At 44.4% G+C, this 17,022-nt stretch overlaps 1 protein-coding gene across 1 annotated transcript; it reads left to right on the top strand.

Annotated features, from left to right (window-relative positions):
- Positions 1-725: 725 nt before the first annotated feature.
- kiss1ra (KISS1 receptor a) lies at positions 726-9,873 on the top strand. The gene is made up of 5 exons (XM_035635230.2): positions 726-981; positions 3,806-3,930; positions 7,986-8,121; positions 8,215-8,453; positions 9,072-9,873. The coding sequence occupies exons 1-5, from the start codon at positions 726-728 to the stop codon at positions 9,441-9,443; spliced, it is 1,128 nt and encodes a 375-aa protein (XP_035491123.1). The 3' UTR covers positions 9,444-9,873.
- The last annotated feature ends 7,149 nt before the right edge of the window (positions 9,874-17,022 follow it).

Here is a 17,022-nt window from a genome sequence, read left to right as displayed (position 1 = left end):
ACCGTGGATTGTTTACTTTGGGGCACGTGATGGCCGATCTGGCACAAGGCACCCGCCTGCCTCTCAGCGCGCAGTCGACAAACTCCCAGAGCAGGATCACGGCGGGCGCCGGAGCTCCGAGGGGCTGATGTGGTGGCAGCTTTCATTTCAGCCCGGGGAAAAGAAAGCATCATCTCCTCTCCATGTGCCGGCTGTTTTCTCCTGCGTCCCCTTCACATGAGCGCGTCTAAATTGTCTCCCTCGTTTCCGCTTTGGTCTGAGATGGAAACAGGGGTGCAATGAACATCTCTCTGCGACTTCTGGGATCTTCTTTCCCTCACCCCGTCAACCCTCTGTCTCCATCTCTCCACCTCGTCCTTCTCTTCCCCTTTGATACCTGAGTGTTTCCTTCCACTCCCTCATTTATTTCCGTGCCGGTTTCACTTTATCCTCGGACACACTCGGGTCTTAGCCTAATTTTCTCACCATCTCATCCGCTCCAGAGCCAGCTCTCCTCACCCTACAGCACTCTCATTTACTTTTCTCTTTCCCAATCTATTTTCCTCCTTTTCCATCTCACAATATCCACCGTTCGTTCCTTTTCGTAGCCCGAGGGGCAGACAGGACGCAAGCGTGCACATACTGCACAGCCCTACTCCTAATTGCCATCCCCACTCTCCTCAGTGCCTTTACCCTCACCATCCTGCACATTCCTCCCCCTCCCCCCCCCCCCCGTCCTGTCAGAAATGTACCCCCCCGAAGAGCTCTGGAACTCCACCGAGCACGTCTGGCTCAACGGCTCCCAGGTGAACTTCTCCCTGGGAAGACGCAGCAGCGACGGCGAGGAGGAGAGCGGGGAGCAGCACCCCTTCCTCACAGACGCCTGGCTGGTCCCGCTCTTGTTCTCCCTCATCATGCTGGTTGGACTGGTGGGCAATTCGCTGGTCATTTATGTCGTTTCCAAACACAGGCAGATGAGGACGGCGACTAATTTCTACATCGGTGAGTTGAGAACTGAAAACGCGTGCGTGCGTGCGTGCGTGCGTGCGTGCGTGCGTGCGTTTGCCGTTTCTGGTTCCTGGTGTGAAAGCCTTGCGATGCAAAGGAAACAGTTTGAAATGCAGGACATCCTGGGGGATCAGTGGGCTCAGACGCAATATCAACTTCAGTCGCATCAAATGCACTTCATCTTCAGATGTGTGTCTCTTTCATCTCCCTTGTAACACTCCGTCGCATGCCAATGGTGGGTTCAAAAGACGGTTCACGAGGAGGCGCTGCTCTTTTGTCCAATCAGCACTCAGCTATATATATATATATATATATATATATGTATTCAAGACTGTCCACGTTCATTACAGGTCTTTACTTTTGCCAACGGAGAGAGAGACAGGTGTTGAGCGGTGTTCTGAATCACAAGTGAGTGCAAATCGTTTCCGAGATGTTCACCTGAGCTCCCAAGGAGAAAAAAAAAAAGGATCAAGCAGGTATGATAATTCTCTGCTGGGGGTGCTTCTGTCTGTGCCGCACATATAAGCATGGATTTATTAGATTGTACAAGAAATATTTTTTTGCTCGGGGCTTAAAACGTGCTCTATTTGTTTCTGCTTATTTGCAATTTGGCTCCTCAGTAAATGCTACGGGGGTCAAAGCTATTAAAGTCATCAGCAATAAACGATAAATAAACTTGATACAGTATTTCTTTCATTCATTTATTTTTTTACAAAAATATTTGCCCAAACGTTGTGCAAACTTGAATAAATTTCCAGATTTCCACCCACCGCTGTTGTGTGAATACTGGAGGCTGGTTTGTCATGGTGCCAATTATCTTGTGTGAATCCCTTAAAATCCTTGCGATAAGGCAGATGGCTGTATGATGTATGATGGAAATGCAGCATTTATGTTTGTCCCTTGTGTTAATTCAAGAAACATGACAGGCTTTCCGTCGCTCCACAGATCTGGCGTTTCATCTGCTGCCAGTCTTTGTCTCTTGAGTGGAGCGAAGCAGCTTTGGTGAACACTGAATGGCTGAACGTGTCATGATTTATTCACCGAGTCGTCTTCCGTTGTTCTTTCTCACTTTTCCATCTCAACAAGACATAAAAACTTTTTATTGTATTTTTTAAAATGTCATTTTTTTATATGAAAATATGCTCTCTACTGTAAAACACGTCGGCATTAATCTTCTGTGTCAATAAAACAAGGGAAATCAAAGGAAAACCTCCTTCATGCACCTGTCTCACTTCTCCATTAGCATTCAATGCACACGGACTTGAAACCCGGGTGATTGATTTCGGTTGAACAGGTCAATTACAGCACATCTAATGGATCTGTGACGCCAACCTGTCACAACAGGCGAATTCAAATGGGCCTTGTTAACTGAGGTTAAATCCAAAGAAGATGAGATGTCACATGTCAAGATGTCCCATAAATACTGTAGATATGTAAAAAGGAAAAAAATAGCTTGTCCATTGACGTGTAAATGAGGTAAAGAGGTTTGTGCAGCCGTGTGATTTACCGTGTTTTTGCCACAGTGGATGTGACAGGAATTTCATCTTTGGTAATATCTCAAGGCCACAGAATTTAAACTGTTTAATATTCAGCAACATTAGATTAGCGCCGCCTGCACCATCTGCCCGTCCTTTCAACATAATGGTCCGGCTGCTGTAATCTGATTAGATCCGCAGGTAAAACAAAGAGGAAATAGTGTGTGTGTGTGTGTGTGTGTGTGTGTGTGTGTGTGTCAGAGTGACAGATTAAATGGAGAAAACCAGATGTGATTGGCAATCACTGCAGCCTCTGTGTGGGGTACTCTCTGGACGTGAAATAGTTTTTTGTGTGTTCATTAATATGAATATTGGGCAGCCAACGGGAATTAAAATGAGCATTTCAGTGTGTGCGTGTGTGTGTGTGTGAACTTCTCGACCTACAGCTCTTCAAGTCAACACCAGATTGACATTATTTACCATCAAGCGTTTTAGAATAAAATCCTGAAGTGGATACAAAAATATCAGATCAATCGACAAGTTATATCAAAAGCGAACATTATTTCCTGCAGGCAGACAGAATTTACCAAAGAGTAAATGCTCTGAATTGAATCACATTGAGCAGATGCTGTTACTTTTAATGTCAGCGCCTGGTAGGGAATATAACACTGGGAGTACACAGTAGGATTTTTTAAACTTCTAAGGATTTTGTTGCCAAATATTTCTTGACATGTGAATCTATTAAAAGGTCATGATGAGGACTTACCATCAGACATGTAACACACCAGAAGCACACCGAAGAGATTTTTATTCATTTTTTAGTTGAGAGAAATCAATATCCACAAAGTAATTCTGAATTGATAATGCTTCGTTGGGATTCTTCGGGATTATTGTACATTGTTCATCTGATGTAACTTTTGATCGTGGCGCAGGGTCGTTACTTATTGCCATTATAAATCAATCAGTTGATGTTTTTTTAATAATCGATTGTCCAATGAAATGTCCAAAAAATGTACTGAATAAATAAACACTAAACATTGCACTTTACTGAGAAGTCTGTGAGTCCATCCAACAAACCAAATACATGCAGATCATTCATAGAAGACTAAGAAAACCAGTAATTACTCACTTTTCAAATATATTGTTTCAGCACTTTTGCTTGAAAAATGACTTAAATGATTCTTTCATTATTATCACTGGTCTGAATGGTGGGACGGCTGAGAGCTCACGGGGATAAATGTATCCTCTGAGATACTGAAAGAATCTCTGTGATCTGAAAACATTGTGCTGTAGACTTGGCTCCAGAATTCATTGCCTGTTGCTGTTGTTCTCCGTGTGTGCAGCGAACCTGGCCGCCACCGACATCATCTTCCTGGTGTGCTGCGTCCCCTTCACCGCCACACTCTACCCCCTCCCCGGGTGGATCTTTGGCAACTTCATGTGCAAGTTTGTCGCCTTTCTTCAGCAGGTAACGCCATCTGTCAAGTTTTCAGAATGAAAAAAAGAAAAGAAGGAGAATTAAAAGTTGAACATACCATACCATGACCATAATAACTTTTATCATTGAATATATTTGCTCGCAGCAGTAACGTTAAGGACTCTGATGCAGTGAAATGCTTTTCCATAAGAGAAGTCAAATGTGTTGGGACTTCAAAACTCAGCTGCGTGTCAAAGAAAAGCCAGATTTCTGGTTGAATGGCTGAAGGTTGAATCTTTTCCTTAAAAAGAAAAATGAAAACAAATTGGAAAGTTGCGATCCACAAAGGAAGAGAAGAGTTTCAAATAAAGAAGGATTTTAAAATTCAGACCCGCTGCAGAGCCCCCGCGACGAAGACGACAGCTGACAGTTAAAGTCAAAAATACAAAACTGAAGGAAACAAAAAAGCATCCGACAAACAATCAAAGGGAGGGAAAAGCAAAAGGTGAAATGTGTTTCTCAAGTTGAGGCAAATGCAGTCTAATACACCGCATTTGTCTGACAAGTATTGCTATTATTTTGTCCGTCCCTTTCAAATCCATGAGGATAACAACAGACACAAAATGAAACAATACCATCGGCCTCCTTCACACGCGTGATTCGTTGATCCTGTGATAACATTAGAACATATTGATCCGTGTAGCTTTAATTAAAGCCCTAATTTGAGTTCACTGGATTGATTCCCCCCCCTCCCCCCCCCGTTCCCACTCTCTGAGACTCTGAGTCCAAATTACAACGACACAGGGAAGCCGCACATAACATATTTGGTTCTGTCGCAGCCAAATGCTCCAGCGCGTTCACCAGCTGAGTCTCTAATTCCGTCTGTCTGTAGTCTGGCGCGGAGCAGGAAGTGCACAGTGAGTACGGAGCTTTCCTTTCGGAGGCCGACTGCGAAGAGATCGGGGGGGACAATCTGGCTCCTTGATCCGTTGTGAATCCAAACGAGTAGATTTATTGCAGCTTCAAAAACAGTTCACCTCTGGGTACCTCATTCGCAAATGAGTGGGAAGGGAGGAGGGGACGACGTGTCAGGCTCAAGAAGGCAAATGAGCGCCGGATGACGAGAAGTACGAGGCTAATTGGAGCATTGAGGGGTTAATGTGTCAGTCTGTGGGGCAGGGCGGGAACGCAGGCAGGGAGAGGAGCTAAAAGCAATTGTAAATTGAAATCATGAAGACATGATCCAGACTTTTGATCCTTGACCCCGAACTTTGTCTTTAGGAAAATGGAGAAGAGCCAAGGTCTGTCGCGCAGCTTCACAGCTACTCCTTCATTTACTCTGCTGTTTATCATCCAGCGCTGCCTGCGTTTTAAAATGTTCCTTTTCTGTGACGGGAAACCATACGTCATTTTATTATTGCATGTACTTTGGAGAGGCGTAATTAGGTTTTTAATGATTAAACCGCGACGGGAGAACTGGCTTGCACATTTTTCAAAGCAATATGGACTCAGTTAGTTAACCTGAGAGTTTTCTCTTAATTTCTACACTGCAATGAAAACAAGCAGAGGAAAGCCGCTGGTGTCGCGAACCGAGGCTTTTGACAAGATTGTAGATCAACACTAATGGAGCGACCGCTACTTGGGAAGCCGCGGGCAAAACCTTTCGTCTTTCAAAAACCGTTACCCGCTCCCTTTCTCCCTTTCAAATACTTGTGTTCTCATTAGCTCGACGCCGGAGCACATTGCAAAGACGGCGGCGCATTCGTGCGATGTTGGTATAGATCTCGGCTGCGCGCTGGTGAGGAGGCGTTGGGCTTCATGTTCCATTAGGATAGGTCAGTTGAGAACTTACTAAAAAAACGATTCCAGTTCGTACAACACATGCAGACAACAGGAATCTATCAGTGATTTCGCTCGGTAACTACAACCAGGTCACAGGATGGCAAGAAAAAAAATAAAGTCCATAACAACATGCAGACCATGAATGCCAAATGCCAAATGACTGAGGTGGCTGGCGTCCTCACACCGTGAGCTGAGTGGAGAAAGGTGGACAGGTGAGGTGAGTGTGCCCCTGTCGGACGAGAGAGACAGGGAGGAACATCTGAGGGCATCCGGTGGAGGGTTCAGGAGACATGGGGCGGAGGGACCCTGGGCCTGCTCAGGCTTCGGTTTGAGGTTAAAGCTCCACGAATCAATAGTCGTATGTGATCAATGGTAACTCTTTCTCGACGAAAGGTTTATAAGTGGCAACCCGCCGTGACGTCATGCAACAAAACCGCCGTTTTTTTTTCGAAGCCTCGAGTTTGGCACCTTGGTTTTTTTGGAACCGATAGGAACCGAGTCTGGAGGATCGTGGGCTCATCCATGGGTTGGGTCTGACTGAGAGCTCGTCCGCTGCACATCCACCTACACCTGCAACCACGCACAAATTGGATGGTACTAGCTGTCAGTCACGAGCTGTATCCACGCCCCGATGCAAAAACAGAGCTTCGTCGTCCATTTCACTCTAAATGGACCGCCATTTACGCAAACCGTCATCGTGCTGTATCGGAGAGCAAGACTTGAAACTATAGCGACTGAGATATAACCTGCTCCGGGAAAATATTCACTGACGTTATAAATCAGGTCAGAAAGTGGTTTCCTCGTTGACTTCTATAGAAAAACAGACTTTTGCCGCGAGCGGAGTTGCCCTCTGCCGGCGATTCCAGAGAACACAGGGTTCAGGCACTTCTCGTTGGCTTCGTTGTCTGGACCCAGTGATCCATTCTATCATAAAGCCTATGTCTAAAAATAGACCCTCATTTTTATCACATCACTTCCTCCTCACCGTGCATAGCAACGGGATTTTGTTCACTCTCCTGATAGAGCTATTTTTCATTAAAGGGAAGTTTAAAGGAATGAAAATCATTTTGCCATCGAGTGCACTCAAGATCTACATACATTCTCTGTCATTGCTTTGAATAGAGATCAAGCATTAAAGATAACAAGATTCCAGGTGTCCTGCAAATTGAGGGACACTGAACTCATCCTGACCCCTTTCTGTCTCTCTCATCATATCCCTGAAAAAGCCCTGGTGTGCAGCTCAGAAACCTGCGGAAGGTAATGGTTTGCCGGCTTCACAGTCGCAGATAAGAGGAGGAGAGAGGCAGAGGCAGATACGGTACAGAGACAGAAGAGGGACACAATTAGATGTCATTTTGGAAAAGAGGCACAGGGGGAACTTGCGACCTCTCATTTCTCAGCCTGCTGCGCACATTCCAAAGCGATATGCATTTCTCTTTTCCCCACAGTGCAACCCTAAGAGGTCCATGTGTTGTGAAGTGAACAAGGAGGTGGAGAGGATGAGAAGAATGTGTGAGGCTTGTTGTGTGCCTCATCCTACGGAAGAGCAAAAGTAAAATTGTTTATGAAAAGAACAGGTCTAGGAAATATTTTGAATAAAGCCCTCAAAGAGAAGTTGTGTTTGTCAGTGTCGCCACACGGACATTTCTGCTGTGACATGCATCCTGCCTTGAATCAGCATTCTGCTCATGTGCCCGAATTTAATTGAATCAAGCATTATTGAACCCTGTTAAAATTAAATTGAATGATTTGTTCCCATGCTAATTAGGAACACTTATCGCAGCTTCCTATTTCCTCTTTCGATCCGTCTCTCCCCCCGTGCTCTTCAGTGTGATAGCACAGGAGCTCATTAGAGAAAACCTCCGACAAGTGGGAGTGAAGGTCGGGAATAAAGCAGCTTTCAGGAAAAAACATTTCTTGAACTTCTCCTTTGTTTCGTAAAAAAAAAAGGGGGGTGAACAACAAGGGATGCACAGGACAATCTTAAAAGTTCGTGATATACTTTCTCAAAATACGACCTTTATTTCTCATTTCTATGAAATGACTTGAAAAGGTTCTTTTTCAAAGATAGGTCTCCGCCATGGTAACAGGTGATCCTATTTCAGGCCGGAGCTTTTTGAAGGATTCTTCAGCACTGCGAGAACCTGTCCCGGGCTTTGGTTGGAGTAGAAACATTCAATTACTCAAGTGAATCCGCTCCGACGCGGAACGAATTTGAAACCACAGTGCTAAACATTTTCTACACGTCTGCTTGTGTTTCTTAGGTGACTGTCCAAGCCACTTGCATCACTCTGACTGCTATGAGTGGAGACCGCTGCTATGTCACCGTCTACCCTCTGAAATCTCTCCGCCACCGCACCCCGAGAGTGGCCATGATCGTCAGCGTCTGCATTTGGATCGGTCAGTCCTTATCGTCTGATTAAAAAATAACAACTACTCTTTTGTTATGATAGAAATGTACGATTCGACTGACACAGTCCTTGTCCCGCCCAGGCTCCTTCGTCCTGTCCACCCCGATTTTAATGTACCAGCGCATAGAGGAGGGCTACTGGTACGGTCCGAGACAATACTGCATGGAGAGATTTCCCTCTAAAACGCAGGAGCGGGCTTTCATCCTCTACCAGTTTATCGCCGCCTACCTGCTGCCCGTCCTGACTATCTCCTTCTGCTACACTCTGATGGTGAAGCGGGTGGGTCAGCCCACCGTGGAACCTGTCGACAACAACTATCAGGTGAGGCCAAGGTTGGTTGTGTGCGTAATTGGAACTGCTTACCTTGAAGATATGGCTGAATGATACTAGTTGTGATCTAATTCAAAGTTTTATATACTTCTCTCCTCTATTTTTGTATCGTAACTGCTGGCAACCGATGTTTTTGGATTCATTTACATTTAAAAAGGTAATTTTCTATCAAATGTTTGTAGTAATAATAGTTTTGCGTTTCACTTCCCGTTTGGTGATTTGTCAGAATTTTTTCTAAAAAAATAATATCAACATCATCAAACATGTATAAACGGCCCACTTTATGATACATACCTCCCCCAAGGCCGAACAATCCTTTACATGATTGTCAAGAAAGTGAAAAATGATATCTGGATTTCTCCTCTTAATAGGCATCCACACCAAAATGTCAATGGCTGCCTCCCAGGCCCAGACTCCATTTCTCTAATGACTTTGATGGAAATTGGTTTGGTAGTTTTTGAGTAAAACCACAAAGAAATAAACCAACATAACCGACAAAGATAAAAAAACAAACAAAACATATTTCCCTTTGGCCGAGAGGGAACTAGAGAATACGATTTTTCAAAAAGAGTGAATGTAGGAATGAACACCCTCTCGTCGGCTCCTCAGGTCAACCTGCTGTCGGAGAGAACTATAAGCATCAGAAGCAAAGTCTCCAAGATGGTGGTTGTGATTGTCTTCCTCTTCGCCATCTGCTGGGGACCCATCCAGATCTTCGTCCTCTTTCAGTCGTTCCATCCGAACTACCGGCCAAACTACGTCACGTACAAGATCAAGACGTGGGCCAACTGCATGTCCTACGCCAACTCCTCAGTCAACCCCATTGTTTACGGATTCATGGGAGCCAGCTTCCAAAAGTCCTTCAGGAAGACCTTTCCCTTCCTGTTCAAGCACAAAGTCAGAGATAGCAGCATGGCGTCAAGGACTGCCAACGCCGAGATCAAGTTCGTCGCGGCGGAGGAAGGCATCAACAACAACTGAGCGAATTAAAAAGGACAATGGGATGAATGAGCCAGCGCTGCGAGAAGAAAAATAACAGTCACAATAAGCGCCAGCCTTTGGTTCACTGTGCGAGGGGACTTCATGGAGCAACTGGCTGATTTCAAAGGGATTATCAGTGAGATGTTTAGACACATTTCATTTGTGTCGATGAATACAAACCGATTTGGGAAACACAGACGTCTAATATGGTTTGGCACAATATGTTTGCATTTCCACCGCCAAGGCCGGCCTGCGTTGGCACAGCGTGTCATCCGCCGAGCTGCCAAGTGACGAAATACAGCCGATCGCGTCTTATTTGGACAGCTGATGGCTAAAGAATATACAAACACTGGATGTACATTTTGATCGGATAATTAATAATCTAGAATAGATACTTATTTATCTATTTTTGAAATGTCCCCATCAGAAATAGAATAATCAACCTGGAGACACTTTCAGGAATAGTTTTCACATTACCGACGTGTTAATTCACTTTGTTGCCGTGAGTTTGATGAGAAGACCAATACCACTCTCATAAATATGAAGCTAGAGCCAGGAGATGATTAGCTTAGCTTAGCATACCGACTGGAATCAAGGGGAGACAGCTAGCCGGGCTCCTTCCAAAATCATTGTTCACCAATAAATAGTTTTTACTTTCTACTTTTTGCTTTTAAAGTGAACTTTAATGTTGCTGGTAGACTTTTTTTTTCTTTTTTACTTTGGACACAACCAGACTTCCTGTTTCCAGTCTTTATGCTGAACTGAACTCATTGCCTCCTAATTCCTGCTGTCCAACACAGTCATCCTACAAATGTCTTGAGTCGTCCGATGACGTGAATGCTCTCCATAATTAATCCCACAGGATTTGAATGTGGCATTAATGCAGCTGTGAGTGGTACGAATCCTCTTATCTAACTTTCTGTAGCAAACCAACGTGTCAACGCCATACCTTGAAAATGTATGTCTATATCTTGCTGTCAACGCATAAAAACCTCACTGGATCCACATCTGAAAAATAGAACAAATTATGTTTTTCTTCTTCTTTTTAAACCACAGTCAACCAGCTGCGAAGACGTTGAGCTCGGGGTTGAATTCAGAACGTTGTCTTCGGTGAGAATGAAACCAAACAAAAGCCAGACTCCAGTTGAATTGTGTGTTTCACTGTTGCCAGATGTGTTGAGTGGGAGATGGCTGAAGCGGGGGTTAGAGCCGGTGAAGCGTACACAGTGTTTACCTTTTCTTTTGTGTCCGATACACAAGCATTCACACCTTCCTCAATACAAGTGCACACACAACAGTAGAAACACACACACACACACACACACACACACACACAGACATGCACTTGGCCAATCCAGGTGTTGTTTATTGGGATCTGTTGTCACATCGCTGACACCATGAGGGAAATAGCCCTTGTACAATCTTGTCTGTTGGACTCAATTCCATGGGCAACCAGTAAGACTCGTGTCCGGTTGCTGGAGACCATTTTGAAGGGGGAACCTGCTCAACTATCTGTCGATGAAAAACAGACAGCCCGTCATTGTTGATAAATGAACAGAGGCCCTGAAAGCTCTCCACCCTCCAGACACAGCACCGTTCTGTCCATCCCACACACTAGCATTGAAAATCCTATTAAATGGGCACAAAGAAAAAGTCTTTCTAATGCAGTTCCTATTTGAATTGCAGATACCGGAGGACTTGGATTTAACGGGGCTCCGTTTTGAATGACATCAAAGTGTCTTGAAAGGAAAACTGAGTGCTTTTGGCTGGCGTAATTAGAATAAAATAGAATAGATAACAGAACGGTGCTCAAGGATTTGCCTTTAACCGAGAACACATTTGGGCATATTTTGCAGACAAAGTGATGTAATAATGGCCACCTTAATTCAGCATACAGTATAGGCACAAGTGAAATGTCAATCAACTACTGTCATCAGCAAATTCAGCTTGAAATGGGCTGGAAGGGTTGAAGTACATTGCAAAGCCATTTACTTTTAACCGAGCGCTGCTGTACAACATGCTTAAATACTAATGACGGCTTATTTATTTTTAATGTGTGCTAATTGTGATGCATTACCTCCCCACGGGGCCATGAACTGTGTCAATCCATTAGAACCAAAACTCATCAATAATATGTATGCTTTGTTTTTCTGCTTTACATCAAGTTTTCTCTTGTAACTACACTCATTCTGACATTGTGACTCTAAAATTAAATGTCTGTGCTGGTTCAACAAGAGGTTGGGTTCAGCCTTTTTGTGCAGTAGATTGCAGATACAATTAAACGTATGGGTGAGCCATATCAAAAAATGTCATTGTGGTGAGAAATGACAAGCAGTGATTATTTCATAATGTCTCAGGGTTAGGTCCGCGCCACGTTTTACTCTTAACATTTGAACGGAAATGGTGGTGGGATCAGGCATCATGCTGCTAACAGAGATGTCACTATTCAATTTCACAATCGCTTGAAATCATCTGGAAGCGCTGTTTTTCTTTTTGTCAGGGGAGGGGGCTTCCAGATTTGCTGTTACTCTTTTATTATCTATTATTAGTATTTAATTGGATGCAAAAAGACCAATAACATTGTTTAAAAAAAGACAGCAAACAAATGTACCTGATGCATTTTGAAAACATTTGTATAAAGGAATTCATGCAACTTTGAGACTAGAAGTCGAAAACCAGACAAACCAAGCAAACTGTGCTATGTCCTTTCTACCATCTCCTGTATAAATAGCACTGTGGCGGTGTTGTTGCCTTTGGAACAGTGTTCAAATCCCATCCATGAACGACTCCGCGGGACATAGGGAAATTGGTCGAGAACAACAGAGCTGAGTTCCTGTGGGACTTCAAGTGCTAGACTGACAAACAGCTGCCGGCCAAGCGACCAGACATGTGGTGGTTAACAAGGAGCAGAAGGGGGCATGAGTGTGGCAATCCACACCCGACAGCCCCTGGAGAAGTACACCAGGAGCAGGAAGAGTGGCTATAGGGTGGCTGTAGACTAGTAAGGCACAGACAAGTCCCAGCACGAAAATGAGAAATAGTGATTAAAAAGAGGATCACACAAAGTACACAACCGGTGATGGAAATGTCTTCGTCAGGTCAGTGACATTTGGCCATCAGCTGTCCGGAGCATAAAAACAAAAGCTTCGCGTCATGGTGATGAGTTCAGTTTCAGACAGAAATGCAACCAACCCATGGTGACTCACCATTCCTGAGCCACAGATCTGCCCACACTGTGCCATTGTACTTGGGTGTGAGGACCTAAGCAACAATAATGAGTCTAAACTCCTTTGGTGTCCATTAAGCAGTGAGTTAGCTGTGTCTTGAAAAATAAAAACAAAAAACATGCACACGTCCCGGAGTCGTTTTACATCGTTCATTGCCAGGTTGAGCTAAATACAGGCGGCAGGAAAAGGCCGACCAGTCGGAATGTGGGAGGCTTGATTCATTCTGGAAAGCTCCAAGCCAGAAACGCCGAGGCCCCAGTGCATTGCAGCTGCGTCTTCTCCTCTATGACACATCTTCGGATGTCAGCCGTGATGCATTCACCTCGTTAAGGTCCTCTCTCTGCGGACGCTAGAAGCCTTTTCTGAGCGCAGATTTTGGACAAAAGCGAGATTTGAACGCAAGATTTCCTGTTCACCTTTTCGCCCAGCAGCGTCCATTTTGTCAGCTATTTTAAGATTTGATTCGAAATCTCTTAAACCAGCTTTAGGAGGGAGTTGCAGTATTCCAGACAGGAGCTGGCAAGATCCTGCACCAATACCTGCGTCGCCTTATGGTGAGGATCAACAATGAAATAACATAACTCATTTCAAAGAATCAACCCCTCAACATACATCAGCGTGATGGAAACTAACTAGAACAACAGAAACAATATGTGGGATAAAATTACTGTCATACCATTGTAATCTGACTTTTTAGTTTGGGTCCATGTCCCATCCACCAACATGGAGGGGTTTATGACGTATATTGCAGCCAGCCACCAGGGGGCGATCAAGATGATTTGTCTTTACTTTCGCAGTGCATACAACTCTCACCAAACAGAACCGAGCATTGATATTGTGAGATTCATTCATGGTAATCATACCGCAGATTATTGACCATACACAGCACCTTTAACCCTCACGTGGTCAACTCAGCAATCATTCAAGCCACCATCAGGGACAACATGTGATTTTTAACTACCAGTACATTTTTAATAAACTCATCCTCTCTTTTGACAAAGTTAAAAGTGGATGACAGTCACCTGTGTCATGCCGTGTTCCTTAAGTATCGCCCAGCCTCACTGGGAAACAGGTTAGATTATTGCAGCTAATTATGCTTTTTTCTTTTTGTATGCTTTCTTTCGAAACTTTCTTCTTAACTTTGACAGTATGAGTAAAAAATCCCTGTCGGTTGTCATCCCACACACTGAAGCGGTTCAGTTCAATTCATTAACGATTATTAGGAGCAGAATGACGCTCGGCCCAGTGAGTCCTCACCATTAAAAAGTCATTTTCATAACATTAACCACCGGCAGCTTGATATCGACACATTATGGATTAATTACGGGGCTTCTGCGCTGTTTTATTACTGCTGCCTTTCTGATTTAATTACATCACTAATCCCTCACAGGGCTGTTGAAGTATGACGCAGCCTATTTCTACCATGGTTATATCACTTGTCGAGTGAAAAAGTATGAAAAAAAGAATGGAGTTCTCAGCTGAGTCACACTATTCTTCTACGCCACTACTTTTCTTCCTCCTCTATTAAAAGGCTTGTTCATTTTCTTTTCACGGTTATTCAATCTTCTATCCTGCTCAGCTCTTTATACAAGCCGTCCTGTCTCTTTGTCGAACCACTTCGTTGGGTTAAGTACGCACATTGCAAAGAAAGGGGCCAAGTCTTTGTAAAAGAAAATCGACAGAGAGCAACACGACGACTGAGCCAGTCATCGCAGTGATGGTGTCAATTTTCCTCGGGCGGATAAACAGTGCTCGAGTGTTATTCTGTGGCGTCAAAGCTGAAGTAACAAATCAGTTTTGCTCCTTTGCAGCTTTCATTGACTTGTGTCTCAAAAGAAACCCAACACATTAGCGATGAGTTACAAATCAAGAACTGTATCTCTGGATATACATCCATACATAACCTGATGGGAACGATTGTAGATTAGATTGTACATCGGACATGTATTTTGTCATGCCTTTGAAAATCTTAACCCTTAGAATACAGTGATACTTTAAGACAGTCGTGTTCTTTCAAGTGTGTGGCAAAATAGTGGCAGAGGGACACCGAGATGAAACTGTGAGTTCATTAGAAGGGAAATGGCAAAACTCAAAATAATACACTTGGTTTTTGTTGGCATTATTATTTCATGAGGACAGGCTTCCTTTCTTTCTGTGAGAGACACCACCACTGCATTTGATCCATTGCTTACATACACGTATTGATAAATTCAAACTGCTTCAACCGTGAGGTGACCAATGTCTTTTTCCTGAAGTTGTGGCGGGTCACTGCTCTCCGATTCACAGACTCACACGCTCCTGACAGATGACCATCCGTCCACATCCCGTCTGTCCCTCCCCCACCTGCCTCCGCTTGTTTTGTGGACGTGTCAGGTCGTGACAGACAAATAGCACCGTTTGCTCTTTCTCTATGGGCCTCACTGCAGCTGAGACATCTCAGTTAGTGGCGCTTTAGGCAAGTGGAAGAAAGTGGATAATGTTGATCTGAAGGTATATGTCTATATGTCTGTGGGGGGGAAGGCACTGCAGATGAGCCGTTGGCTTTTGTCAAACAGACTTTTCAAGATCGTTCAAAACCCGTCCTGCCGCCCCTTGTTGTAACAAAAACTGTTCTACATGATTATTAATTGCGCCTGGCAGAGTGCTTTGCTCCCACAGGAAATTAATCTTCAGATTAGAAAATGTAACAACAATGATGATTAAAAAAAACATTGTGTGGAGAAAAGCCAGGAGGGATGCAAGGGGCCTCCATTATCCGGCCCGGTTAAAGTCGCTCCACTTGACAGTACATACACACAGCCATTATGTCCCTACACCTGCTGGTAAATAGAGTTGTATGTATGTGTATATTTTATGAGATCGTCAACGTATTCATCAATCACTGGGTGAAGCACAGGCGATCAATTAAAGTTCAAAGTCCCATTGTGTCTGACTTCATCAATCTCGTGTGCCAACCCTCCGGAGGTTTGAAAGATGAAAGATCCATTTGTCTGCGGAGAAGAAGCCCCTTCGGGAATCGAGTGTTTTCCTCTGAGTCAAGTGCAAAGCTTCTACCGCGAATGACTGCCAAAAGCAATTCCATCTCTAGACTTGGCTTCATGTCGTCTGAAAAAGATTTGAAGACGTCACTCATTTATGACACAAGACTTTGATGGAGGGTTTTTTGTTGTTGTTGTTGTTGCAATGACCGACCGGGGCCCAGGGTGACTGGAAGGTTCCATGCATATGATTTATGTGGGGTTTTTTTCAGAGTGTGTATACAATAAGAAACCTGTTAGTTTAGTTTTTTTTAAAATGTGAGAAAAGTTCTATTGATAAAACAAATGGGACTATAAGTGCACTGGAAACAGAGTCAGCAAATAAAGCGTGACGCAGATCACATCACTTCAGTTTCTGCTCCAGCGAAGAGATTAAAAAAAATTGTGGCACACAAAAACATCAGAGGTTTAAGAGGAACGGGGGAGACTGTAACACTCAAGCCGACGTCTTTTATGTGAGGTTTAAATGTGTCACTTTATTTTATATCATCTCGTTCTCAACTAGACAAGTTCCAGCCGCCGTTCATCCCGAATAACCAACTCCTGATCTCCGCAGCCAGCGTCAAAAATTGCCCTTTCTTGCGTGGCAGATTTTCTGGCAATGTTACAGTCCGACACGACTCCGGCCGGGAACCAACCACAGTGAGCAACATTACACGTCCGGCCTGCTGCTTCGGGGGGGGGGGGGGGGGCGCGTCACGTGTTGCACAGGGTCACTGGTTTCTTGTCTCGCTCCTGCCACCATGATGAGTGTGCCACTGCTACGGTTGACCTCATTCAAAAACGCGGCCTCGGCTGAGATACCGAGGAGTTTCTACCACAGTTGGAGCTTCTCAGCTCTGCAGCACTCGGTGGGAGCGCAGCAGAGAATCAGAACCGAAAAACTCTTCCGGAAGGAATTCACGATAGTAGCAGTCGGAAGAACCACCACCGAGATAAGAAAAGTATGGATAGGATCTCCTGAGAGCTGAGAAGCTTCTGTTCCTGAAGAGGGAGACAGAGAGCCAGGGTCACTTGGGAGAAACGCTCAAAGTTGCAAAGTGGCAAATCACCAGGAGAAAAACTGGAGACAAAGGATGTCTGAGCGCAGACGTCTAATGATCTGTGGCAGTTGTTCTTGGCAGCGGTGCGTGGTCCGTGGAAGAAAAACTGCCAGTCAAGTTTGTTTGTGGAGACAGACAAAAATGGTCTCCGCTCAGACTGCAACAGAATCGTAGAGTTTGACTGTTGACACCACAGATTCTGCTCCGGCCCCCAGAAACCACTTCAGAGGATTTTCGGGGGGCCCCGTCGAGACGGGGCTCGGGATGCGTA

Source organism: Scophthalmus maximus, chromosome 5 (assembly GCF_022379125.1).
Source record: "Scophthalmus maximus strain ysfricsl-2021 chromosome 5, ASM2237912v1, whole genome shotgun sequence".
NCBI lineage: Eukaryota > Metazoa > Chordata > Actinopteri > Pleuronectiformes > Scophthalmidae > Scophthalmus > Scophthalmus maximus.
The sequence above is the reverse complement of the archived record's forward strand: the minus strand, read 5'-3'. Positions and strand labels throughout refer to the sequence as shown.

Excerpts from the sequence above, each read along its gene's own strand:
- kiss1ra (XM_035635230.2), top strand. The coding sequence starts at position 726 with ATGTACCCCCCCGAAGAGCTCTGGAACTCCACCGAGCACGTCTGGCTC. Across the intron at positions 982-3,805 it reads GGCGACTAATTTCTACATCG|CGAACCTGGCCGCCACCGAC; the intron begins GTGAGTTGAGAA and ends CCGTGTGTGCAG. Across the intron at positions 8,454-9,071 it reads CTGTCGACAACAACTATCAG|GTCAACCTGCTGTCGGAGAG; the intron begins GTGAGGCCAAGG and ends TCGGCTCCTCAG.